Below are 26,307 nucleotides of genomic sequence, written 5' to 3'. Positions count from 1 at the left end.
AGCAGTGTGCCCAGGTGGCCAAGAAGGCCAACGGCATCCTGGCCTGTGTCAGGAATGGTGCTGTCAGCAGGAGCAGGGAGGTGATCATGCCCCTGTACTCAGCTTTGGTGAGGCCTCAGCTTGAGTACTGTCTCCAGTTTTGGGCCCCTCACTACAAGAAGGACACTGAGGTGCCAGCAAGGGTACAGAGGCGGCTGCCAAGCTGGTAAAGGATTTGGAGCTCAGGGATCTGAGGCTGTTTAGCCTGGAGGAGACTGAGAGGAGACCTTATTGTTCTCTACAACCACCTGAAAGGAGGTTGTAGCAAGGCGGGGGTTGGTCTGTTCTCCCTTACAGAGAGTGACAGGACAAGGGGAAATGGCCTGAAATTGTGCCAGGGGAGGTTCAGGTTGGATCTTAGGAAGAATTTATTTCCTGAGAGGGTTGCCAGCCATTGGAACAGCCTGCCCAGAGAGGTGTTTGAGTCGCCGTCCCTGGAGGTGTTTTAGAGAAGTGTCGATGTTGTGCTGAGGGACATGGTTTAGTGGTGTTGATAGGGCTGGGACAAAGGTTGGATTTGAAGATCCTGAAGGTCTCTTCCAAACGAAACTGTTCTATGATTCTATGATTCTGTCTCTGAACAGATCCTCCTAGGACTGACAAGTTGCAGATTCTCACAGAATCACAGATTTTATGCTCTCATATAGCTTCAGGATGTCTGGTCCTAACCTTCAACCCTGCTGCATACTCCTAGCTTTGAAGAAATGACAACCCAGCCATCTGAAATCAGCCTGCTTAAAAACACCAAACAAACAAACTACTGTGCTTATGTAACTAAAAAAGACAATGACATGCAATTGGTTTCTTTCACATACTTAACTGTGAACTTCAAACACTGATACCTACTCTTTGTTAGCCTTTCACATGGATACTTACCTCATAGTGAATTACTCTCTCCCCGTGCAATGGGAGGCTTCCCTGTCTTCCCCTATGATTAGTGTTTCCAAAATATCAGGGGTTGAGAGTAAGGGGCAATTTCTAGCTCTCATGTGATGGCACCACCATTCTTCAGTTATCACAGTACTGTACCTTTCATGTATACAGCACCGGTACCATGATAACCGAAAAAGGACAGTTCACAGTCTTATTATTTGATGGCAATGCCATACAAACAACACTCCCTCCTTTTGACTAAAAAGAAAACTGCTCAGTCTCTAGGAATATCCGTGATCTACACAATCCCTTGTCAGTCTCATAGAATAAATGAAACTTTTGATACTGGATGCTTTTCCTCTAATCTGTGTGTTACAACAAGCACTGCAAGAAATGTAGTCTTTTTCTATCCCCTGAACCACTATCAGCCACAAAGCTTTAATAAAAATTGAGACTGCAGGACTAGACAGAAGTCTGCCAAATGGTGCTAAAACTTTGGAGTTGCACATAGCTGTATGAGTTGAACTCTTAAGCTGTGTCCTATGGACAATCACGGTTTTAGCATTGGCTAGCCATTTGAAACATGCCATTTAATGCCACAGCTACAGAGAGATTACTGGAACACATGCCGGGCATCAAAAAGCAAACCGATGTACACATACAATCCAAGACCAAGAATCAACAATAAACTTCATCTCTGCAAATCTCAGAACCAGGAATAATACAGAGCAGCAATCATCTTCTAACATGCAGAAGTAAACACTAGGTATCTTACACCACTGTCTCACTTGCAGATGGGTACAAGTTGTTCTATTCATAGCCACAGGCAAAGTCTCCCATATACAAAAAACAGCTGTGCAATAAAACTAGCAAATTAAACAAGACTGGGTAATTAAACTGAACAAAACAACTTACGTGTATGGAGACAGAGGTCCTAACAGGACTTTGGAAACATCCCGTTGCCCAAGGGTCATGAGGAGCAGAGCAAGGCTCTGATTTGTTGAATCTACACAGCCTCCCTGCAAACCAAAATGTTTTAATTATTAATCTCTGTACAAACCAGAAATTGAGATGGGAGGATGGTAATGAAAGGAAAAGATACACTTAAAAGGCTGAATTACCGCCCCCTATTTTCAAGCGCCAAAAAGATAAAAATCTAGATTTTGTAACAATGACGAATTAATTGCACATGCCAGGCTGGGAAAGGAACAGAATTAAATCAAAACCTAGTAACAAGGTCACATTAAAGGTTCCTCCCATCTCTCCCAACCTGTTCTAACATCACACAATGTAACCACCGAAGAATTTCTTTGCAGTAAATTGAAAATAGGTATTAATTATAGTTCATGTGCATTTCAAGATGAATTGCAGCACTTCTTTATAACTGTAAAGTTACATTCGGACACATAGTTCAGTTTTAGGAGGTGCAACCCCACATATCCACCTAAGCCATTACTACTAACTTGTGGTTAAAATGGGAGGAGCGACACACAAAACTACATAGAAGTAGACACTCTTGTGCATATCTGACTGTAGTAAGTCATACATGCATGGTAAAGTGTTTTATATGTGGAAGTTATTAACTATGATGGATAAATCAATTAGAATTGGAAGGCTTACTTTGTTTACAGAGCTTGAACACAAATTAAAAGGGATACTTTCAGTCAAGACTGCTGCAGGGAGAATTTACTATGCAAATACATTGTAAATAGAAAAATATCTGGCATAATGTTATTTCAGACTGTCCTCATATTCATCCTGATCCACAGCCACATGAAATCTGTGAACAGTTTCCTGTTGGATCAGGCCTAACGCTAAAGCCCTCTGAACAGGTTCTCTGGAGAGAGCAAAACTGAAAATTTATACTTATAAAAACAAATTCTCTAGTGAGGTAAACTAGACCACTACCTTTGTGGGCAAGGAGTAACCTGTCACAATTTTAAGAGATACTACTAGCCAAAAAGGCAAGGGAGGATCAAAATAAATTTTGGACTGCACAGATTAAGAAAGCACAACGAAGGGCCAACCTCAGCAGGAGAAAGGAGGACCTTTCCAAGGACAGCTGCTGAAGGTTTAGTTTTCAAGATGGCCTTGCTTCAGTGTGACAGGTTGTAGTGGTTTGACCCTGGCTGGTGGCCAGGTGTCCACCACAGCTGCTCTATCACTCTCCCTTCTCGCTAGACAGAGGGAGAAAAATATAACAAAGAGCCCATGGTTTGAGATAAGGACAGGGAGATCACCTGCAGCTACTGTCCCAGGCAAAACAGATTTGATTTTGGGGAAATTAGTTAAATTTACTAACAATGAAGATCAGAGAAGAGTAATGAGAAATAAAAGTAGATCTTAAAAATACCATCTTCCCCTCACCCATCCCTTCTTCCCGGGATCCCAATTTATCCACCTCCTCCCCTCCAAGCGGCGTAGGGGCACAGGGAATGGGCGTTGTGGTCAGTTTATCAGACTTTGTCTCCACTGCTCCTTCTTTCTCCAGGGGAGGACTCCTCAGTCTTCCCCTGGGCCATTGTGGGTTCCCTCTCATGAGATGATCTTCACACACTTTCTCAGATGTAAGTCCTGTCACAAAAGGCAGTTCTTGACAAACTGCCCCAAAGTGAGTCCTCTCCATGGGGTGCATTCCTTCAGTGGGAAACCCCGAGTCCCCCATGGGGTCAGAAAACCTGCTCCAGCATGGGCTTCTCGCTCTCTCCCCACTGGTTCCAGGTTCTGGCAGGAGCCTGCTCCAGTGTGGGCGTCCCGTGGAGTCACAGCCCCTTTTGGGCATCCACCCGCTCCAGTGTGGGGTTTTCCATGGGCCACAGGTGGGCATGAACACCCCGTCACCTATATGGGCTGCAGTAGGACAGCCTCCCTCTTCATGGTCTTCATCACAACCCATGAGAATCTGCTCCAGCACCTGGAGCACATTCTCCCCCGCCTTCTTCACTGACCTTGGTGTCTACACATATTCTCACTTCTCTCTCCCCTCTCTCTGCCAGTCGCTGTGCCACAGTTCCTTTTTCCCTGCTTCTTAAATATATTTTCACAGAGGTGTTCCTATCCTATCATCACTGATAGGCTCAGCCTTGGCCAGTGGTGGGTTCGTCTTTCGAGCCGGCTGGCACTGGCTCTATCAGACCTATGGGAAGCTTGTCTAGAAAACTCCTGTAGAAGCCTCCTACAAGCCTTCTGCTACAAAATCTATCCAGGCAAACTCTAGACACAAGTCACAGCTCTGTTCCTCCAAAAAAAGCCTTACCACTTCATACAGCAAATGATACATCACAATGTAGGAAGCATCTTCATTACTTTCACTACCATGACCTAACCCCTAGAAATATGCTCCTACAGCAGGCCTTGCCCTTTTAACTGTGAACTTGCCATATCAAAGTGAAGTTCATGCATGTGACCTAATGCTCTCTATAGGACTGATAAAAACTTTATCTTTAGCAAATAATTTGCTGCTCCAATCTAGAGGTACAGGTCTCACCAGCTGCATTTGCCAGTCTGAAACACGGAAGCACACAGAATGTTAGATGCTGGAAGAGTCCTCAAAAGATCATCTAGTCCAATCTCCCTGCCAGAGCAGGGTCACACAGGAACGCATCCAGGCGGGTTTTGAAAGTCTTCGGAGAAGGGAGACTCCACAACCTCCCTGGGCAGCCTGTGCCAGGGCTCCGTCACCCTCACAGCAAAGAAATATTTCCTTATGTTTAGGCTGAATCTCCTGTTTTCTAGTTTGTGAGCATTGCCCCTTGTCTTGTTATTGGACATAACTGAGAAGAGCCTGGCTCCGTCCTCCTGACACTCATCTGACATGAACATGAAGCAAGTAAGAGTTTGGTAGGAATATTCCTGACATGGGACTTTCTGGATTTGTAGTTTGGTTAATAATTCAAAATGTTCTTCACCTGAATGAAAAAACCACTACATTTTCTGAGCTTGTTTTTGTTTTTCTAAAGCTGAAAACACTATAAACCATCTATTTTTATGACCAATTTACACAAAAGCTTCAATCAACACAGAGACAACCATGTCCTAAACAATATAGCAAAACTAGCTGCTTACATAAGCTCTTTTGTTGCAGTGAGTCAGTTGTCCCTTCTATTGTTGTGCATTAGCAATGCACTTTCATGCCCATTCCCACATATACAGTTGTCACATAGGGAAAATAGGCGATTTGCTTGTAATCACATGATGACGAAAGAGCAACTTGTGCCAAATGAAGGAGATGCTGCTCCCAGGGAAGCCAAGATTTTTCTCTCAGTCCACCTGCCACTTCTTCAAGAATCCAAAATCAAAAGCAACCCTCCCAAGAGAAATGAGATGGGTAAAGTCAGAGCCAAAGTACTGATATTTGTTCCAAAATAGCTGGCACTCATTACCAACCTAGGATGCAGATTCTAGACCATATGAATTTAGTTTATGGCAGTTTCTCCATTATTGTTTCCACTGACAACAAAGACAGATCTAGCTGGGTGAGACACAGATCACTTAAAATTCTGTCCATTTTGAAATGCTGTGATACAAATACCACAACTCTGGGTATCACACCACTGTTTTTTATCATCACAAGGAATATAAGCATTCAATCTTTTCCCAGTTCTTCCAGGCCTTCCCATTCTATCATCTGTTATGTAACACTCCCAGAGCCAGTGTCTTTCTAATACAGGAGTAAAGTCCTTACTGGCCTTCTACAATTAGGCTTAGGTAAGAACAGCATGTGAATTTGTAAAGGCAATGCTAGCTAGTCACTTCATGACCCTCTTTCAGAACCTGTGTCATTAGTACTAAGCCACTTATTAGTCAATTAAGTCTGACATTTTCATTAACAAATATACATTAAAAAGCTACACTAATCCCAAGAATCATACAACTTCTTTAACTTCTTTTTGAAGGCTCAGTAAAAGAGACCATTTAGCACTAAGCATAGCAAGAATCAAATCCTTAGACTTCCTAGGTAAAGAAATTCACATAAGAGCAAGCATTAAGTAAGAAATTTAAGAGATGTCCCTGGGCCCCTTTAAACATTAACAGACTCCAGCAGATTTGTGGGTGACCTCAACAGCTAAAATCCTTCTACAGACAATTATTGCAAATGCTCCCAGAACGCCCTTTTCTGGTCAATCCTCTCTGGCTCCTGCAGCACAGTACTTACAGGCAAATACATGGATAAACAATCTCATAAAGAGAGGATCTAAACAGGGAGAGAAATTCTCCCTTGAGCCCTGTATTCAGTAAGTAGCTGGTGTAAATAAGTGAGGCTTAAAGAGTGCCTGTTCAGATCAACTTATTGTTGCTCCATGCGCAACTTCCCCAAGTTTTTACTGTTTCACTAGATACCTCAGAAAAGAAACTTAAAAAAAATAGTATCTTCAAACTAAACAAACATTGCATGCTTTGCATCATGTTTTTATATCCTTTCTGGGGTCAATGCTGGATCAAACTGACCTAAACCCACCCTCTCCCCCAAAACAAATCAATGAGAAAGCTCATCTTTCCAAATTCCTGGCTAGTGTTGGGTGAGCACGTGTCATACATAAATTCAAGTCTGCATTCTGAAAACTACAGAACAAAACCCATCATATTTGCTATGACAGAGAGAACAGGGAATTCCTGAGCCACAGTGAATAAGGACTGATCACTCCAGGGGATAAGTAAGCAGCACAATAGCCAAAAATGCTAACATATATGAACTTTTCCACTGTAAGCTGCTGCAGCGGAGAACAAGTAAGCAGTCTGTACACTGCTCAGCAATTGTCCAGTCACTCTTGTACTGAAGCGGCCCACACATATAAAAACCTTCCATGAGTACCAGCAGTACCACAGCAGGCCTCTGCTAAAAACCTCACTTACTCAGAATCTCTTCTTCAAAGATATTGAAACCTCATGGCCTACCACTTTATCATATTCAAAGACCTGTCTGATCCTATTTCCTCCTCAAATTCTTTTTTCTGTTGTCCTGAGACCCTAACCATCCTTGTGCTTTGCAGAATTTGACGTATCGCATTCAAATGGCTGCAGTATAGTAACACAGAAATTAACCTGGCTCAGGTCTTTCCAGCCCTCTTCATTTCAGAGGTTCTCTGACATCTGATTCTGAAAAAAATATAATATCTTGACAAATTCCCCCATTAGTTTCAATCTGTCAAGTGCCAGATGGTTTTCAAAAGAACAACAAAAAAAAATCAAACCCAAATCTATTGCTGCTGATAAAAGTACATGGAAATTGGATTTTTTTTATTGCCTTCAATCATCTGACTACCTGAAGATGTTTTCCTGAGCACAGATAGTAGATGACTGCCTCCTAAAGGCCAAATGTGATTGGCAATACTAACAGCTACTTATGTTTAACATTTATGGAGACAGACAACAAAAGCAGGTAGGTTTTTATTAAATCAGAAACTCACTGTGATATTAACTGCCAAATAATTTGGGTATGTTTTTCTCAGCATAGGAAAGATATGGACCTGTTGGAGAGAGTCCAGAGGAGGGACACAAAAGTGGTCAAAGGATTGAAACACCTCTCCCATGAGGACAGGCTGAGAATTGGGGCCGTTCAGCCTGGAGAACAGAAGGCTCTGGGACCTTCCAGCACTTAAAGGCAGCCTACACAGAAAGTGGAGAAAGACTACTTATCAGAAAGTCTAGTGACAGGACAAGGAGAAACAGTTTTAAAGTGAAATAGAGTAGATTTAGACTAGACCTAAGGAAGTAACATATTACTGTAAGTATGGTAAACCTCTGGAAAATGTTGCCCAGAGAGGTGGTAGAAGCCCCATCCCTGGAAACACTCAAGGTCAGGCTGGATGGGGCTCTGAGCAACCTGATGTAATTAAAGATGCCCTTGCTCACTGCAAGGCAGCTGGATTAGATGACCTTTAAAGGCCCCCTGCGACCCAACGCATTCTATGAATCTATGATTCCAAGAGGTTTTACACAAAGCAATAAACATTCCAAATTTTAGGTTGATTTGATATTTGTGTGGGGTTTTTTTTTGTTTTTCTGTTTGTTTTGGGAAGGTGGGGAGGAGAGGAAGCTGAAAGATTTTACAGTTCACCCCTCAAATAAAAATAGCTACCTGTCACTCCATAACTGTAGAAACAAGCAGATGTTTCGGTCACTAGTTGTGACTACATTCTCCATGCATGCTAGACTGTCAGACGGAAGGGGGGGTCTGGACTGTACCCAGGAAGAATATTTGTAGCATTTCTATGAGATAAGAACCCTGGACTAGAAAGGGAAAGTCCTCTAGCAACATGGTGCATATACTGAATAAACAAAGACAGATTATTAACAGAACACTGGGTAAATTGGTAATTCAGAAAGATGAAGGGTTTGCAGCAGAGAAACATAACATGGGCACAAATTAACAATCTACTACAGGCATGGATGTGATTTATGAGGTTAAGTGGTATTTTTGTAATTGATTGCATTACCTAATACAAAATCTCCTGAATAGCTTTTTGAATACTTTGTAAAATCCTCTCAGATTATTCCAGTTTAGGGCAACTACATTTTTTAAAGAGGGAGTACAATTTGTAGATGACTGCCTCCTAAAGGCTAAATGTGTTCTGCTAATAGTAACAGCTACATATGTTAACATTCATGGTGACACACAGCAATAGCAGGTAGATTCTTCATTAAATCAGAAATCCACTATGATGTTAATTGCCAGATCATTTGTAAGACTGAAAGCTGATCATCCACTAAGTGTCACCACAAATGAAAATTATAATAACAAGAATCTGGAGAAAACTGTGATGCACTTAAGAATCCTGTGCACACACTGTCCTAGCTCCTCTCCACAAATCAGCCAATTCCTTATACAACGAACAGATCTCAGCACATTTGACTCTATCGTCATCATCATAAAGCAGCCAGCAACGAAGCTAGCTGCCTTTTTTATTCTCCTCTTCCTCTTATGTTCTCTCACTCATAATGCCCCAACCCAACCACTAGTTTGAGAACACTGACGCTATTACCCCTTCAAGTTATTATTAAAGAAAAGTAACCGCCCATGTGAAGCCAACTGAATTCTGCTACAGACGGAAAGCGACAAAAGAAAAAATTGCCTATACTATGATTCATAGTAACATTGTCTGGACATGGGAAATAACATAGCCCAGTAAGTCAGGGGGCCAGTTAGCTCAGTCAGTTGAGCATAGCGCCAACAACGCTAAGGTCGCGGGTTTGATTCCTGTTCGGTCCCCATGTGTTGCCTGATCTAGTCAAGGTGGCATCCCTGGCGGCAGGGAGGCTGGATTAAAATGATCTCTAAGGTCCCTTCCAGCTTAGGCCATTCTATGATTCTATGATTATAAGTCATTACACTGTTCACAGAACCATCCACAACCCTACCTGAATGAAGATGACACTGGCATCATCAGATTATTTCTGTCTCGATCTGACCTTGTCTGAGCGAGCCCCCAAACCATCTCTTCCCTTACAAATACATCATCACCTTCTCCCCAACAGCCACACACACAAAACATAGAGGCCACTTACCCTGTAGATCTCCTCTAGCAACAGCTTAGCACAGTTCTGGCCAAGTTCCTCAGGAAGCACAGCTGCTCCCTGTCCCTGAGGGTTTGAGGCTAGCTCTGCACTGAGAATAGTGCCATTGATGGTTTCTGCAGTAAGGCACATGCCAAAACCTGGTGACCTGAAAGCAGCAGAAAAAGTGCATTTGATTTAAGGACAAAAATTCAATGCAGAGCTCAGAACTACTCCAACCTCCTCCTCAAGTCACAAACAGCTCCTCTCATGTCAGTACTGGGAATCTGGACTTGCCAACAAATTTCCTGTTCTATACATTTGATCCATGCACCCTGTAAAAGACATTAACAACAGTATTTCAAAGTCAAACCCAGTGCCACTCGCCCGAAAACCCACTATGCGCTATTCCTGACGCAAACTCTTTAAAAGGGAAAAACAAATACAAGAACAACAACAAAAACAAGGTAAAGATGAAAATATTCAAACTTCAGAAATATCCTCCACTATTAAAATAATATATAATAAAATAATACATAAACAGTATCTTTCACATTTATTTAACTCATGTCTGACATTTCAAAGGTATCTGGAGTTTCTTCTCTGACACTGAAAAATTAACTCTCTTTAAGCATAGAGCACTTTCCCTAGGAACTTCAGTATTTAGCAAGATTAGACCAGAGCCATGGCATTAAGCAGGAGAAAAAAAAATGAAGTTTGATTGACATTACTTGTATTTCTATCGGCTTCTTTTCACTTTCAGTTCTATATTATCCAAATCATCACAACCATGTAAGAATTCTGAATAATTATTTAAAGACACAAAAGCTCCCTATTTTCCTTAGAGGTTAGCATCCTACACCATGCTATTTTGTGAGTTAAGAAACACTTTTGCTACATGAAAGTCACAGATGGCTGAGAAATCACAAACTTTTAAGGAAGTGAAAAAAAGTAACAAGATCTTCTTATTCGTAGGCTCTGGAAGAGCACCAATAGCTAGTCATTCAAAATAAAGTTGACCTAACTTCACTCCACATACAGGATTTCCCACAGTTCTGGACTCCAGCCGACTCCACTACTCAAACTGTTTAACTAAAATAGTCCCACTGACCCAAAACTGTAAAGGATCTTGCCAACATCAACAACCCACAGAAACAAACTCCAAAATACAATACACACAAACTCTGTCAGAAAAACAAGAGTTCCTCCAGAGGCATTTCAGGAGGGCAGGAACCAAAAGATATGGGTGGTTCCCACCCATATTTAACTGCCTGCACTTGCTGAGCAACACAGAAGGTATGTTAAAGATGTTTATTCTTTCCTTCCTCTGAAAGACAGAGAGATAGATCTAGGCAGAAGACAAGAACAGTGTCAAAGACATTTTTTTGACAAGTATTATTTAATTACTATGTCCCCAGAAGACTGTCTTGGTGTTCAGCAGCATGTGGGCATCTCCCTAAATGGAAATTAAAATCATCCAGCATCTCATGTACATACAGACAATATTAGGAGGCATTTACACAAACAAACTTATTGCTGCAAATGCTCAAAACAGAACTGGGAAGTTTTTGGTTAGAGACACATTAAAGGTGGCAGAAGATACTCATACAGTGTATTCAGAATCGTAGAATCACACAATGGTCTGGGTTGGAAGGGACCTTAAACACCATGTAGCTCCAACCCCCATGATGTGGGCAGGGACACCTCTCACTAGACTAGGTTGCTCAAAGCCCCATCCAGCCTGGCCTTGGACACTTCAAGGTAGGGGGCTTCCACAGTGTCTCTGGGCAACTGGTTCCAGTGCCTCACCACCCTCACAGTAAAGAACTTCTTCCTAGTATCTTGCATAAATCTACCCTCTTTCAGCCTCAAAGCATTACTCCTCATCCTGTCACTACAGTCCCTAAAACACAATCCTTCCCCCTCTTTCCTGTAGGTCCCCTTCAGGTACTGGGAGGCTGCTGTAAGGTCTCCCCAGAGCCTTTTCTTCTCCAGGCTGAACAAGCTCAACTCATCTCAGCCTGTCCTCATAGGGAAGGTGCTCCAACCTCCTGATCATCTTTGTGGCCCTTCTCTGGACCCACTCTGGGGAAGGCCCCAGAGCTGAACACAGCACGGCATGTGGGGTCTCATGAGAGCAGTCTCATGGGCTGCAAGCACACACTGATGGCTCATACTCAAGTTTTTCATCCACCAACATGCCCAAATCTGCAGGTCTGCTCTCAATTCACTTGTTGCCCAGCCTGTATCTGTGCTTAGTTCCTGAATCTTCTGGCACTGTAAAGTGATATAGTTCAATGGTTTACATTCTGAAATGAGGGCTTGGTTTGAGCTGGGCAGAAATGGGCTGAACACACACACACACATGCACACGCTGGGCACAAACGGGCTGAACATGGAGACACGCACACAGACACACAACCAGGTAACAAAAAAAGCATTGCCAAACTGGCATGTTAGTATTGGGTATACAACAATTGTATTGGTGCCATATTTATGCTGAATGTGACAGCACAGCAGCAGGAGAAAGCCACATGCACCATCAATGTGGAGAGGGATTCACTTCCTCTTTCCATGCATGGGCTACCCATGCAAGCAGTAAATGTAATGCTGCTGCCCCAATTAATTTGACTTTTTTACTTTATAGACAGATAAAATCAAAACAGGATCCTCAAAGCACTCAGCTCTCAAAAGTTTTCACCATTCTGATCACTGTTAACAGTCTGGATCACAAGACTCACTTAGTACCTGAGGTACTAAATACAATGAACGACTGAAAAAGAGGAAAAATACTTAAAAGCAAGTCAAGAATTTTTAGATTTGTAAACATAAAAATCTAACAAGTTTTCTTTAAGGTAATATTTCAAAAGGTGGAAACAGTGAAAGAAAATGCATGCTTGGATTTGAGCACACAGACAGAAGACAAACAGATTAGTTATCCAGAACAACTTCAACCACAACATAAAGTGACAAGAGGACAGGCAACACAGCTGACAGGTATCAGTAAAATTGTCTGAATCACATCCATCACTTCTGCATTCTGCTGGCAAACAAAAAATCTGTGGAAGCATAGTAAATTAATGTCTCAATTTTCCAGTCCCCACTGGCAAAAGGATACTTCTTCAGCTACTTATGTAATGGTAAAGCAGAAGACAGCCCATACAGCTTAAGCACTTTCTAGAACAGTTTGGGCCCATCCTTATTACTGCCATTCCCATGAGAAGGCGTCCAGCCAAGCCTGAATGTTGGTTTTCACAAAGTACCATGGAACCTCCAATCTGACTTCACAGTACTAGGTTTAAAACTGAAGAAAGCTCAAGTTGCCTTTAATGGCAGTAACAATGTACTACATTTCTTAAGAAAATATAGGTCTATCTCTCTATGATGAATAAAACAAATATATCTAGTGAATCATCCAACCTTTTCCCTGTGTGAAGAATATTTATTTCAAGTCACCAAAATTGAAGATCATGATCTAAAACTCAATAAAATTACATATCAGAATATCCTAGCAGATAAACAAATGCGGAATTACATTTCTCTTCCCTATGCATACTGGACACTCACTTTCCAGACCTGACTCCCTTCATATGATCTGTATAGATATAAATGTCTGGGAGGAATTTATTCAGGATGCTCCTTGCAGATTCCACCATTCTGTTTGCCATCTGCGGCGACACTCTGACAGAGTATCTACATTTCCAAGCTAAGGAATTCACTGTGGTCACAACAGAAATTTAAAAAAGAGACTGACAAAAGTGGCCAAGAGATCCAAATGCATTATTTCTGAAAATGTGGTTTTGTCCTTGGCATCCATTCATGGGGGCTGTCCATTGTCCAGTACTTAGAGAAGCACCTGTCCTAGGTGCTTTCTAGTCTTTTCACTGATACAGATTGAAGTGAGGTACACAGAACACGTGCAAAAGAACAGCATATTACAACTAGGTAAACATCTATCCTAAAAACGGCCTTCAATAATGTTAAATTGATGTTCTGTCATCGTGTGCTTTTCTACAATGGATGAAGTCTTGCATGCTCAGCTCTTTATATATGATTACAAGATGGTGATGGGTAAAATTTCTCTGTATCTGCAGCAAGAAATCCATCTACCAGGGAAAAATACATCTATCAAGGAGAAGTGGACAGACGAAATCAAAGACAAATGTTTTAACAAAAGGAAAAAATAATTTTAAAAGCCTAAAAAAATTATCTTTTTCTCTCCATCTATTTTGCAGTAATGCCTCCAGGGAAGAAGAACCTACCATTTTCCTGCTCACCCCAATCCACCTCCTCAGAGCACACAAGAGCTGAACTGCCTTTGGGCTCTTTTACTCAGGTGCTGCTTCAGTGATGTTCCCAACAGATCTTCAAATGTACAAAGCACACTGTGCTCCAGATTCCATCCCAGCTACAAAGCAGAATCATGCTCTGCACATTTAACCACCCATAAGCACCTAAATACACATAGAAATGCCAAGAAACATGATCTCAAACCTCTCAGCTGGGAGAAGGAAATTACTTTTCTGCAAATTTCTATTGCATTTGCTTGAGGAGCAGGTAACCAAAAGATTTAAGATCTTAAGGGCAAAACAAGTACCTAATAATTAGAAAACTGATCATTCTGCACAGTTGTGGACTCAGTATTTTGTATGATTATAAAAGGTTGCTGCAACACAACCTAGCAGATTTGCTAGGTTCAATATTGAAGGGACAAAAATGCACAAATAGAAGACATAAGCAATTATCCTTCCAGATATTTTGTTTTCTGCTGGCTAGAAGCTACTTAATAGCTAACTAAAATGGGACTGCCTCTCACCAGGCTTACTAAAAGCAAACTTTTTTATCTCAGAAAAAGCCTGGGAAAATCTAGAAGAAAATGGAAATTCAAAAACCTGTAACTCACATACACCAACCAAAGCCAGCCACAGTGGCCCATAATGGCATTGTGTATTGACATGAATTTAGACAGACATCACTAAAGCTATGATCATTGCTTCCTCCTTCACACAGAAACAGAGGATAGAACTACTTAACTACAAAATTGGATGGGGAGGGGCATAAGGAAATTACTTTCTTCATAGGAAGACCATGACAAACACCACTGTATTGGCCAAAACACGCAGGATGCTGGAACAACCACAAACCACTGCTTAAGTGCAAAGAGTAAATTTATTCTCATGATCTGATAATGTGGAGAATCTCTGCAGCAGCCCCGAGGTGAAGGCACACAGGCAGCCACCACACGAGCAGCACAACGAGCAGCAGCGCAGGCCCAGGGAGATCTCCCCTTGCTGGAAAGCGGGGGGCACTGAACCCCCTGCTTTGTTATGTTTAACCTGTTGCTCGGCAGGGATGTGAGAGACGCCACCGCATCTCTCCCAGGCCTCTGTTATCCAAGCGTGGCCGTGCAGCTGGCCGAGCGCACAAGGCCAAGCAGTGATCTAGCACGACGTGTGTTTCCCAACACCCCAGCTGCAAGTCACTGGAGTGTGCCTACAGTCCTCCTCGCAAATCCTCTGTTATATTCCCACAGCCACCAAAAGCACGAGCTACTGTTTTATTCTAAAGCATATACACCCAGCGACACTGCTCTCTCTTGGCAATGCTAGAGTCATCCAAATGCCACAGCTAGAAACAGAGGTCAAAGTGTTCTGTTCTCACACACAATTAACATGGCTTGCCATAAAGTAAAAGGAGCAACAGACTCCAAGTCTGCATCTCTGGCAGGAAACCTGTCCCCTTTCCTGCTTTCAAATAATCAAAGCCAGATCAACTACAAATTAAAGTACAAGTTGGCCAATACTCAAGAGACAGCTGGAGCCTGTGAAATACAAGACTTAGTATACCTTGCCCATAAGGGATTTCTGCCTTCTTCCTACAGTGACATCAGATTCATGATACACACCATATAAAAACCACAAGAGAAAAATAAAGGGGAAAAAACTCTCTACAAATATTAACTGAACGTGCAGTTCTTTTTGCAAAAGTTGAGGACTCCCCAACAATATTCCGTGCCCTTATCTTTGTGCAGAAGTAAAGCCTTCTCCACTTTCATCTTGAATGGTACTCCTGGAGGTGAAGAGCTAACAAACTGTTCATAACACAACAAAACACTCAGTTCACATGTGTGCAGTGAGGTGCAAACTGAACGAAGATTTAAGCTTCCATCTAACAATCTGCTAGACTCATTAATAGCCACGATGTCACCTATTCGATTCATAAAACTCTCCATTTGCTACTACTGGATTTACACAAAAGGTTAGGGTCCTTTTAGTGCTGCTACCTCATGTGATGGAAAGTACTTTAATTTTTTTCTTGCTATTGAAAAGATTTTAAATAGTGCTTTTCAGTTTTAAATTCACTTGGCTCCTGATGCTTTTTGAGCAGCAATGTTCTAACAAAGCAGTTTTGAGACATGGTGCTGAAACCTATTTGTGTGATACCTCTACGTAACACCACCCTGTGTTATCTGGATACATGCTCAGCAACATGGGTGCACTTATACCACTTCAAACTGGGAGACTTCTTTTAAACAAGTTGCCTTAAAAAATAAGAAAAATAAGCAAACAAAAAGGATACGCAGTTCCTCTGATGCGCTTGATTTTGCCAGGGTCTGTGAACTGAATAGGCTGTAAGACCTTTCTCACTGGGCAAGCAAATAGTACCTCTCCACCTCCTTTGGGAGGCATTCCTCTCCGGTTGATCTACAAACAAAAAAATGAAGGAAAAAAAGCAGGTTAGTAAAGAGCACAAAGAATGTACTGACACACGCAGAAATGAGAGCTTTCATTTCACAAATACTAAAAAGTTAGCAGGAGGGGTACTATGTAAACACAGATGAGAAAAAGACATCCTAAAGGCAGAAATGGACTTTGTATTAAACCTATAGGCAAGTATTGATTTATTTTCCTCCTCCTCTGTCTCAAGTAGAGCATGGCATCTCAATGGAAAACAAAATAAAAACCAACTAAACAAAAAACCAGCATCTTTACCAGAAACGCAACTTTGGCTTAAGACTGGTCTCTTAACAGCATGTTTGTACCTCACTGCTGAAGAAAGTCTATAAGTGTTTGATGCTTAGCATGTATATGGGGGACCAGAATTAACTCATTCCCACAAACAGGCCTGGACAGCCCAATCCTATCCCACTGCCCCGGCCAACATCCATAAGGATGGGGACTGGACATGGGTCCATGGGTAGGTCTGCCTCAGGGCCCAGGCAGGGAAGGGCTGTGGGGAGCTGAGAACAGCCCTGCTGTGGGGTCGCTGGAGCAGGGGCTGACAGTCCCAACGTGATGACAACGGGTCCTGGGTCAAGGGCAGGGTCGGGGGAGGCATGCAAGGGTGTGCCTGGCAGAGCAAGCAAAGACTCATAGTGCACCTAGGGCCTCCACACAATTCAAATGACTGTACTTAACTTTGAAAGACTATAGTTTCTCTCTCCAACCTAAAAAAAAAATATGTTTTCAGCTTCCAAATTTATTGGGCCTATGAAGAGTATAGTCTTTAAAGAAAAGTTTCTTTCCTTTACTTTCCCAACCAGAAGCAAACCTCAATCATGCAAACACAGATCCAGCTCCTCTACTGGTGAAGGAGGTGGAATATTCTACTATTTTTCCCTAGTGCTAAGCAGGAGACAGAAATGAAATGAAGAGGAACAAGAAAGCAAGAAGGGTTTCTTAGCTTGCACAGATCTCAAACACTAGGAGAAGTCAGTACTTTCACCCTACCCTCTCTAACATAGTCTTTGCACTTCTCTTCTACCATATTTTCATGCATTGCATGGCTGGTATGCCATTTAAAACACGCCAAGAACAAGTGGCAATTTTAGAAATGTATGTAGCTGCAACAAGCTGTCTGCCAGAGGCTGATACTGGCAGCAGGCATACCACGCTGTGAAGCAGTGCAAAAGTATCATTTCAACATTACTAGAAAAGAAAGCAACAAATTGTCTTACTTTGATTTCCAGACTTTCACCATCAATTCCAAACTTCTTCAGTAAGGGTAGAGCTGTTGCCTTAAGGACATCAACCTACAGAACACAGAATTAAAAAAGCAGGCTCTTTATTGGAAGTTACATATGTCAGCAATTTAAAAATCATTGTATTATGAGTTGCCTAACAAAGACACAGGAATGCAGCACAGAGAATTTTGGCTAGTCTTAGGATACCACAGTACCTCATTACTGAAAAAATTTGCTAGAACAAATTACTTGAGATGGAATTTCCTACTCCAGATTTCTTCTTCAGCCTGATTTTTACTTCTATTATGGTCCAGCTAACACAGTTCACTTGTTTCTCCAAACACAGCTATTGAAAAAATTGTATTATTCTGTCATTGTTAAAAAAATCCTGCAGCTAAATAAATGACTATTGCAATAACCTTTGCAGTTTGGAGCAGGCACTTGATCTAGCAGGAAGAACCTCATTCATCTGTCAAGGACTTGTTTTTATCTGTTTCTGAGAAACCGAAGCTTCTAGGTAACCAGGTAACTTCTGTGGAAACACTTAGAAGAATTTGAAGTGTGTGACACATCATTCCTGTAGTCCCTTTGAGCCAGATGCTCCCCAGACCCAAGTCTGAGCAGGATTTGCCTTGGCACTGCTCCTAACTGCTGACTTGAGACAGCAGTAACTGTCATCTTATCTTCTCTCTCCTGAAACTTCAGTAGCATTGCCAAAGATGACAAGCACAGGGAGTTACCCAAGACAAGAAGCTTGGGAGAGACAGGACCAGGGCAGCATGACTGAAGAGGAACTAAATTCAGGTGAAGGAAACAGGCCTTCGGTAAACAGGTCTTGAGAAGGCAGAAAAAAAGCACCCTCCTTCCCATGTCTTTAGCCAGAATCCACAACTCTTGAGCTTCATTCCCTCTGCTTTGCAGAGTGTGCAAGCCACAGATGAAGTAGAAGCACACACCTCACCTACAAAGCTGTGAATTATCTGTTAGAAGTACCTAAGTAGCTACAAGCATATGCTGCAGCTCTCATTCTTCAAAGCCCACTGACCAACATACTTACTTTCTTACAGAAAGGCATTTGGTGTTGTTTTCAATGGTAGTATCAATATCTGAACGATTTAATTTAAAAAACAAAACAAAAAACCAACAACTGCAAGTTTGGGAGTTTTTATGTATTTTATATTTTTTACAGCCAGGCTGTCTTAATTTGGCCCCTCAGCAGTATTCATTAATCACACAAATTTGACTTTTAGAGCAACAGCCTTTACTAACATGCAGGTGCACACACACAGACATACGTGAATACCACTGCAAAAGTTCCAACAAGTTGATCTGGTTCACATTAAAGTTATATGACGTTTCTCTCCCTCTGTTGTGAAGCAAAACATACCAGTATAAAAACAAAGGCTTCACTGTGTAGCTTAGGAACTCTCTCTCCCCCCTCTATTTCCAGTTTTGCAATTCTTTGGACTGGAGTCTGTAACTCTGGAGAAAGCATATTATGGCACCATTAGGAGGCTGGATCAACGTTGAGTTTGGTTTGTCTGTTTCAGAAATGTCAAGACTTGTCATAGCCTTCAGTCTTCAGACAAATTGTGGGCATGATACTTACCAGGTACTAGACAGACACATAATAAGAGACTGTTCCAAATTTTCAGCTTGGAGAAGGTAATTAGCAGCATTTGATGAAGTGGAAAAGGCTGTTCTGCTTAGCAGGCAAGCTGGAGTTTAGACTATACTTTAATGGACATCACAGGATGGTAGCAGAACTGAGACCTAAAACTGTATTTTCTAGTCTCTTGCCTATACTTGGCCATAAAAGCATTCTCCAGCTCATCTTGAAGGGAAGTTACTTCATTTCCAGAGCACATAACTCAACATCAAGTTGTACCAAAACAAATCTATCATACAATAAAGGGCCCATCTCACTATAAATGCCAACAACTTGTTAAGTCCCACAGACACTGTTTGTTCAAAAATGAGTTTAAATAAAAGCCTTTTTTCTTTAAAGAAATCTACAACAATTTAAAAAAGAAACCTATAGCTAAGGAATTCTGCAAAGCACTTGTGTAAGGCTGCAGAAAAACAAACACAGACCTTACAGCACATGGCTACCCAGAAAAGGGATAAGCTGGCATACATAGCCATTAGCACTGCACAGGAGAGCATTTATTCCTGCCATACATATACTGTTATGTTTTGGGGACAAGCATCTATACTTGGGGAGGGAAGCAGGAAGGGCAAAACCAGAGTTTACCAAATAATTATTTTTAAAAAGACAGAAAAGTCAGTAGGAAAAGCTTCTTGTTTTCCTGGATTACAAACAACTGCTGAATTTTGATTAACACCGAAGATAACCGTTGCCAAGCCAAAATTTCATATGCTAGTCTCACCAGAATTAAAGTCACTTGAAAAATCCCATGGCAAAGCTGTAAAAAAACCCCACAAAACTGCAACATTTGCAAACCCAAAAATTAAGAACGTTTATTCTAAAACCAGGTTGCTGCAGCACTACAGATCTGTAACAACACAGAGAGAAGGAAAGCAAGCTATCATTTACATGTCACCTCCATTCCCTTCCAAAAGGCACTTCAGAAGCACACCGTCCCACACACACATACTCTCAATTTCAAGAGAAACTTGAAACTACCTCAACTCTATACTCCAATCTCACATGGCTGGTCCCACAAGCTATCCATGGTCAGATCTCATCAGTGGAGGCACAGAAAAACATAATGCAAACATAGGCTGCCAGGGAACAGTTCAGGTTGGTATTCCAAAGCCATGGCACTTCCTGACAAGTTCAAGCAAAGAAGTGTCCCTCTCACTCGTTCAGGATGTATCACTCACACACTTATCACCACCATCAACTTGGGGCAAGCGCATGTTACCCTGTGTTTCAGTAGCCACTGTACTCTTTTGGAACAGTGCCAGCTGTGAAAGAGCTTTCCTTGCATCCCTGTGGAGGGCTGTTAACATAAACAAACAAATGTTAATACAAACACACACTCTGTTTACACCTCAGGAATTCAGACTGACTTGTGCCTCACTGAACTCAACTGAAGTCTTTCCTCCCACAAGCCATCCTTCAGTAACACCCTTCTTCTCATCTTAGTAACTTGGACTCCCCTACAGCAGAAGAGCTGTCATGTTCCCTTTAGCCCTCCTGACAAGAGGTTCTCTGGCTAAGAGCAACCTCATACCTGCAGCACTGCAATCGCATCCAGCAGGTATTTTTGAGGCTGTGTAAAAGTGGAGAGTTGAGTGCTGAGAGTTGAGTGCTGAGAGTAGATTTCAGAAAGCCCAGTGGGTGAGCTTACCTGCTTGCTGCTGCCATCAGGGAAAGGTCTCACTCCTCTGGCTTCACACGTTCCTGCTACTCACCTCATGGGTGCCTCCATGGGAATGGCTCTCTGACATTTTGCCAGTTAGCTGAACTGGCTTAGGGAAGGCTCTGACAAGTGTCTGGGGTATTGGTGTAGGCAGCACTGCATGGCTGAAAGCAGGAGACAGGGAGGGACGATAGACCAGACTGCCATCTTCTTTCAAACACAAGGGGATTGCTGTAGGATCACACATGTGTGCGGATGCACACACGTATTTTCACACATAAGAGAATTTGTACGTTTATCCAGAGATGACAGATGCTGAATACACTCATGCAAGGACACATCTGGCAGAGCTCACCTAGGTCCAGTATAAAGATGCTTGTTTACAAAATATGAAATTCCTTCTAAAAATAAAAACAACAAAAATTCTCCAAAGCAGATGATCAGGTGCCTTGCCTACTGCACCTACTAAGTTGAGATGGAGAGGTTCTTATACAAAGAGCAACGGGAAAACACCTTGCCCATTTTAAACTACCCACAATATATTTAGGATGGTTTGCCTTTCCCTCTCCCTCCTTGGAAAACCGGAAATCGTACACATGGATAGACAGATTTAAGCACCTCTTTTTGGGCAAGCATAGGCAATAAACATTCACCCAGTTTCTCAACATCTTCTGCCTACTGAAAAATAAAAGCCCAAAGCAACTTAAAACCAACTTCCCATTTACTTAAGCACAAAAATCACTTAGAGTAGCACTTAAACTTTTGCTTTTAGTGTCATCAACCTGCAGCGCCATATGCTACACAGAACATCTCGTAAAACTCCTTAATTTACTGGTGCACACCAGGTTTAGTGTTTATCCAGGGAAGTCAAACACACATAAACCATGTTTAAACCAGTTTTAGGAGGTGGCACTCAGTTATCGCCACTTAAAAAATTACTACACTAGATGAATGACAGTAACTGCAGTTGTGCTTCTATGGTATAATGAACTTAAGATAATCTTAACTCCTTAGCATGCACTTTTGCATTTTATTTAGACTTAGTGTCAGGTACTGAGGCTCATCTGACAAATACCTATCTGTGTCTGAGCTTTGGACACTGCAAGTCCCCTTCGAGCACAAACTAACTGGCTCCAACTCTGACACTTATTTCAACAAAAAACGTTTTATTTCTATTGGCCCATGTGGCCAAGGCCTGAGAAGGGATCACTTCCAGAACCAAGACTCAGTTGCTTAGATGAGTGTCCAAACTGACTTGAAAGCAACATTACGACTGGATTGCTCTACATCTCCAAATTCTTCAAAAAGTCTCCACTGTGATTAAAAAGGCATAGTCAACCAAAAGAGAATTCTTACTACTTACCACTTCTCTTAAGTACTTCTAATCATGGTGACTGAAAGATTAGCAAAACATGTTTCCCATTTAATTTCTTTTTTCCCCGCCTTTTTTTTTTTAAACAGTGCTGTATACAACCCACTTCAATCATTCTTTGACTCATGTGGGTGTCTCACAGAGCCACAGTTCTCTCACAGAGAGAACAAGTTTTTTAAATGACAAAAGAAGCAATAGTTTAAAAGTTAAAAATATTAGCAGGACTCAGAGGATCATCAAATATATGAAATTATACTTCACAGTATTTGTATTCATTTATAATGGTGAAGATTTCAGGTGACAATGTCTCCTTAAGCTACTCAGAGGAAAACAGGTAATCTCCAATCACCATTCAAAAGGTAAACAGCGGTGCTGTTCTCCAAAACTCATTAGGTTTTGGGTTTTCAGAGAAAAACCCACAAAGAAACAAACAAACACAAAGTAACCCCACAAAAACCCCATAACTAGTGGCCATTACTTCCGTGGTTTAATCCCTTTCTATGCATACCTCATTTTTGTAATGACACTTAAAATAAAAGACTGTAAATCAGCAGTAATAAAAATCAAGGCAAGCACTTCCTAGTCATTTGACGTACCATACCTTGCAGTGTCTTTCTGGGTAATCAGAGAGTTATTATATATTTTTGCTACGGTAATTTCATAATTGTCATGTGACTTCTGTTTATAACAGAGAAAAAACTTCACAGCAGCATTGGTGTAACTATGTCCAGCATCCAACAGAAGGGAAAGATTCCATCCTTGTCACATGCAAATGTCAAAGACAATTTCCTCTTTTTACAGTGAATACATCTGTTGGGTAGGAGAAAAAAATACACCTAATTCCTAAGAGAACAAGAGAAGCAAACCAGTGGCAGGGCCTCACACGGCATTTACAGGGAGTTTCCAGGGGAGAAGACAGAAGCAGTAGAGAAGCGAAAGTCAAAAAGTGGATTACAAACTGCAGTTCAGAGTGTGATGAGAAAAGGGAATGTTTTAGCAGATGTTGTTCAATTCAGAGAATTTGCTGGCAGATACAGTAAACTGGATACTTTTGGATGTAAGAGATGATACAAGTGCAACATGTTTTATACACTTCTTCCTAATGCATTTATTTATTTAAAACAAGGAGGGGAAAAAATCCTCCTCTAGTACTTATATTTCATTACTTACCGAAGGATCTACTTGATCATTTGTTACTCCCCTCAGGACAATCTTCAATGGATGTTTCATGAAAGGTGCCAGGCAGAGCAGGCTTTCCAAATAGTAGCCAATACCACGACTAGGACTGCAGTCATGCTCCAACGAGCCTCCATACAGAAGACCAGGCTGATAATACAAGGTAGTACCTGGGGAAGATGTCGGTAGAGCAAGCACAATGAAAGCGCTGTCAGCACACTGGCTGTCACTACAGCATAAAGACACTTTGCAAGGGTGTACACAGGCAAACACGAGACAAAAGATTTTTTGGAAGATGGTAGCGCTTCCAGCACTCTATTTCTTTGTTTCTAGTTAATAAATGAGCCAACGCACATGAGTGTCTGTATATGTTGCACATCATTTCTGCCCCTTTCCCATTCTCCCCAAAACTCAAGGATCTCTTAGCAATCCCCCAAATGCTGATACAAGCAATTATTGTCCTCCATGGCAACTGAATCTTCACCAGACCATCAGGGCATCACTGTCTCAGCATACGTGGCAGTAGTTCACCTGCTTTACTGACCAATAATAATCATTAATAAGTAAATGAAGGCCAAGAACCAGATGAGATTTTTATGTGGGAGTGAAGCAGTCTCACTCAGAAATCTGCCTTTGTAGAACACAAACCTTGCCTCCTACAAAAATTTATTCTGCTTCAACAGGAACTTCTTCCACTACAAAATCCTGCATACCAAATAAAAAGACTAATTTTAATTACTGAGCAGTACAGTTTCCTTAACTCTCTGCATTTTGGTGGAGTGCTTATGTTCTTGCATGCTATCAGTCACTACAAAAGTTCTCAGTTGGTTATTTTTGATCTTTTTGGTCAACAATAGCTGAACATCTCTCTCTGCCAAGCCAAAACTTTGATATAACTGCAGCAACTGATACAGTCCAGAAGACGAGAACAGAGAAAGAAAAGAAAACAGATCTCACCTGTTTGATTTATTTCAATTCGAGAGCCATTGGTTACTTTGTCAATCAGGCGAATAAAACTTGCTTCAAAATCTAAGGAGTAGAACAAAGACAGAGTTTTGAAAGTTCCTTAAATTTATTCCTGGAAGAAATAAGAAACTTGGAAGGAATAAGAAACTTGAACACCATACTTGTACATTTTCCCTTTCCTGCTTTTCACGACAGTAAACCTATGCTCACTCTTCAACCTGTTGTGGTATAATTCTACCACATGAGAAGAGACAATTAGATATAAAAACCAGAGATGTTAATTTGAGCCTCTCCACTCACAGGGATCTCAAATCAACTGAAATGTCCCCAGATGTGACTGCTGGACTAGCCACACTCCTTTTCCATGAATACAGCGAGTGATGTAAATTGACACTTCTGACCATAGCAGCCTGAGGGATCACTCAAGCCCAAGACAAAACTTTTGACAATGTACATTTTGCTCCGTACAGATGCAAAACATAAAAATCCTGACAAACAGAAGCCTGCATATTTAAGTCCAATAAGCTAATAACACCTTCCCATTCCTCTCTCTAAAAGTCTTAGTTTAAAAGATGAGGACATTCAGATGTGAAGTGCCATTGCTGCACAGCTGTTCTACAAACACAATTAGCTCTCTGCAGACTTTCAAATTTTCCACTTCCAAAACCATCATTGACATAATAAAGGCTAGAGAAACACAAGTCTCCACATTGCCTCTTTTCGTGTTTACTGTGTACACTATAGCAGTTCATGTGGAATTAATTTCTCAGTTTCTCCTGTTTGTGTGGGCTTTTGCTCAGAGACAGTGTGAGCACAAGCATACTAAAGGACAGGCATACTTAAAAAAAAATTTAAAAAAAGAGGAATGTGCTAGGATTCCAGTATTTAGGTATCCCAGGCTAGTACAGAATATCAAGGGAAATACATGGACATCTGCAGAGTTCAAAATCCAAGTAGTTTTAAGGACCAACAACACTAGCATAGCAAATGGTAAATTGCAGAACTTCCTTAGTAATAACCCTCTGTTACTTCTCAAGCAGCAATCAGATTTTTCTTTTCATATAAGGTTCTAGGATGCAATAAACATTTAAATAAAAGAGCTACCTGCAGAAATTAAATTTAGATAAAATTTGCATAACACTGTTGATGCTCCAGTCACACAATTTTGTTTCTGCTCATTGTTATAATTTCTAAACTCAAGTTTACATCACTGCACTGGGACGTCTTCCAGTGCAAGAGTGCATTCTTGCAAACTCTTTGAGAGAAAACCCATGGAAGAGTTTTCATTGAAAATGCTGCAGTCACGAAAAGCAGAGAAAACAGTATGTTGAATCAACACAAATCAAGGTTTGCTGTTATTATTTTTCTGTTACAGTCACAGTTTACATTTTAGCCCATACTTGAAAAAGGCAATTCAAACACCCTTTAAAAAAACATGGCAACACCTACAAACTTTCACCACCAATGGTAATAATACATGCTTTGGCTCACTGTAAATGTTAAGTTAAGTATACAAGACTGTTTTGACAGTTTGGGAGAATTTCTAGCTATAAACTGAAGCCTCTTCAAGAGGCAGAGTAGCATTTACGCTGATGCTACCCCTGCTCTGAACTTCACACCTTGCCCAAGAAGTAACTGAACACCACAACAGTGTCCCGTCCTCAATCTCTATCCTCTTGTCTCCTTACTTCAGTTAAATGAGGGCATTTACTTTGGGGTGCCAAAGGTCCTGTACAGGCATGAAGAGGGTACTCTCTAATCAAGTTTTCTCTCAAAGGAGTCGGCAGTGTTGGAAGCCTTGAGAGGTATGAAGTAACAGATTTCACTTCTTCCACCCTTACTACTGCTCAGGCAAACCGCACATAAAAATCAAAGGACAAAACCTCACCCAGGAGAACTGTGGGAACCTGGGCTCCCACAAACTGACGGCGAACACAATGCTGTGCACGCTGCAGAAAACGATGGCCAGAGACCCAGCACAGTCTGCAACTTTTGACTGCAGCGCTCCGCTTTTACAGAGACACCAACCAGTCCGGGGCCGTCAGCGAAGCTCCCGGGCAGCTCCGACAGCGGGTCAGACCCACGTTTGCCATCTC

General features: G+C 41.5%; 1 protein-coding gene across 1 annotated transcript in view; it reads right to left on the bottom strand.

Moving 5' to 3' along the window:
- RCL1 (RNA terminal phosphate cyclase-like 1) overlaps positions 1–24,274 on the bottom strand; it is a gene marked incomplete at its 5' end in the record, with an annotated part of 27,866 nt that extends 3,592 nt beyond the window's left edge. Inside the window, 7 exons of the mRNA XM_009869225.1 lie at positions 1,828–1,931; positions 9,418–9,574; positions 12,973–13,098; positions 15,985–16,109; positions 17,363–17,437; positions 23,240–23,415; positions 24,203–24,274. Of these exons, the coding sequence (XP_009867527.1) occupies positions 1,828–1,931; positions 9,418–9,574; positions 12,973–13,098; positions 15,985–16,109; positions 17,363–17,437; positions 23,240–23,415; positions 24,203–24,274 (835 nt within the window). The remainder of the gene's footprint in view (positions 1–1,827; positions 1,932–9,417; positions 9,575–12,972; positions 13,099–15,984; positions 16,110–17,362; positions 17,438–23,239; positions 23,416–24,202) is intronic.
- Positions 24,275–26,307: the final 2,033 nt, after the last annotated feature.

The sequence above is a fragment of the Apaloderma vittatum genome, unplaced genomic scaffold (genome assembly GCF_000703405.1).
Source record: "Apaloderma vittatum isolate BGI_N311 unplaced genomic scaffold, ASM70340v1 scaffold16275, whole genome shotgun sequence".
Taxonomy (NCBI): Eukaryota; Metazoa; Chordata; class Aves; order Trogoniformes; family Trogonidae; genus Apaloderma; species Apaloderma vittatum.
Note: the sequence above shows the minus strand (reverse complement) of the source record. Positions and strands in the feature narration are given on the sequence as shown.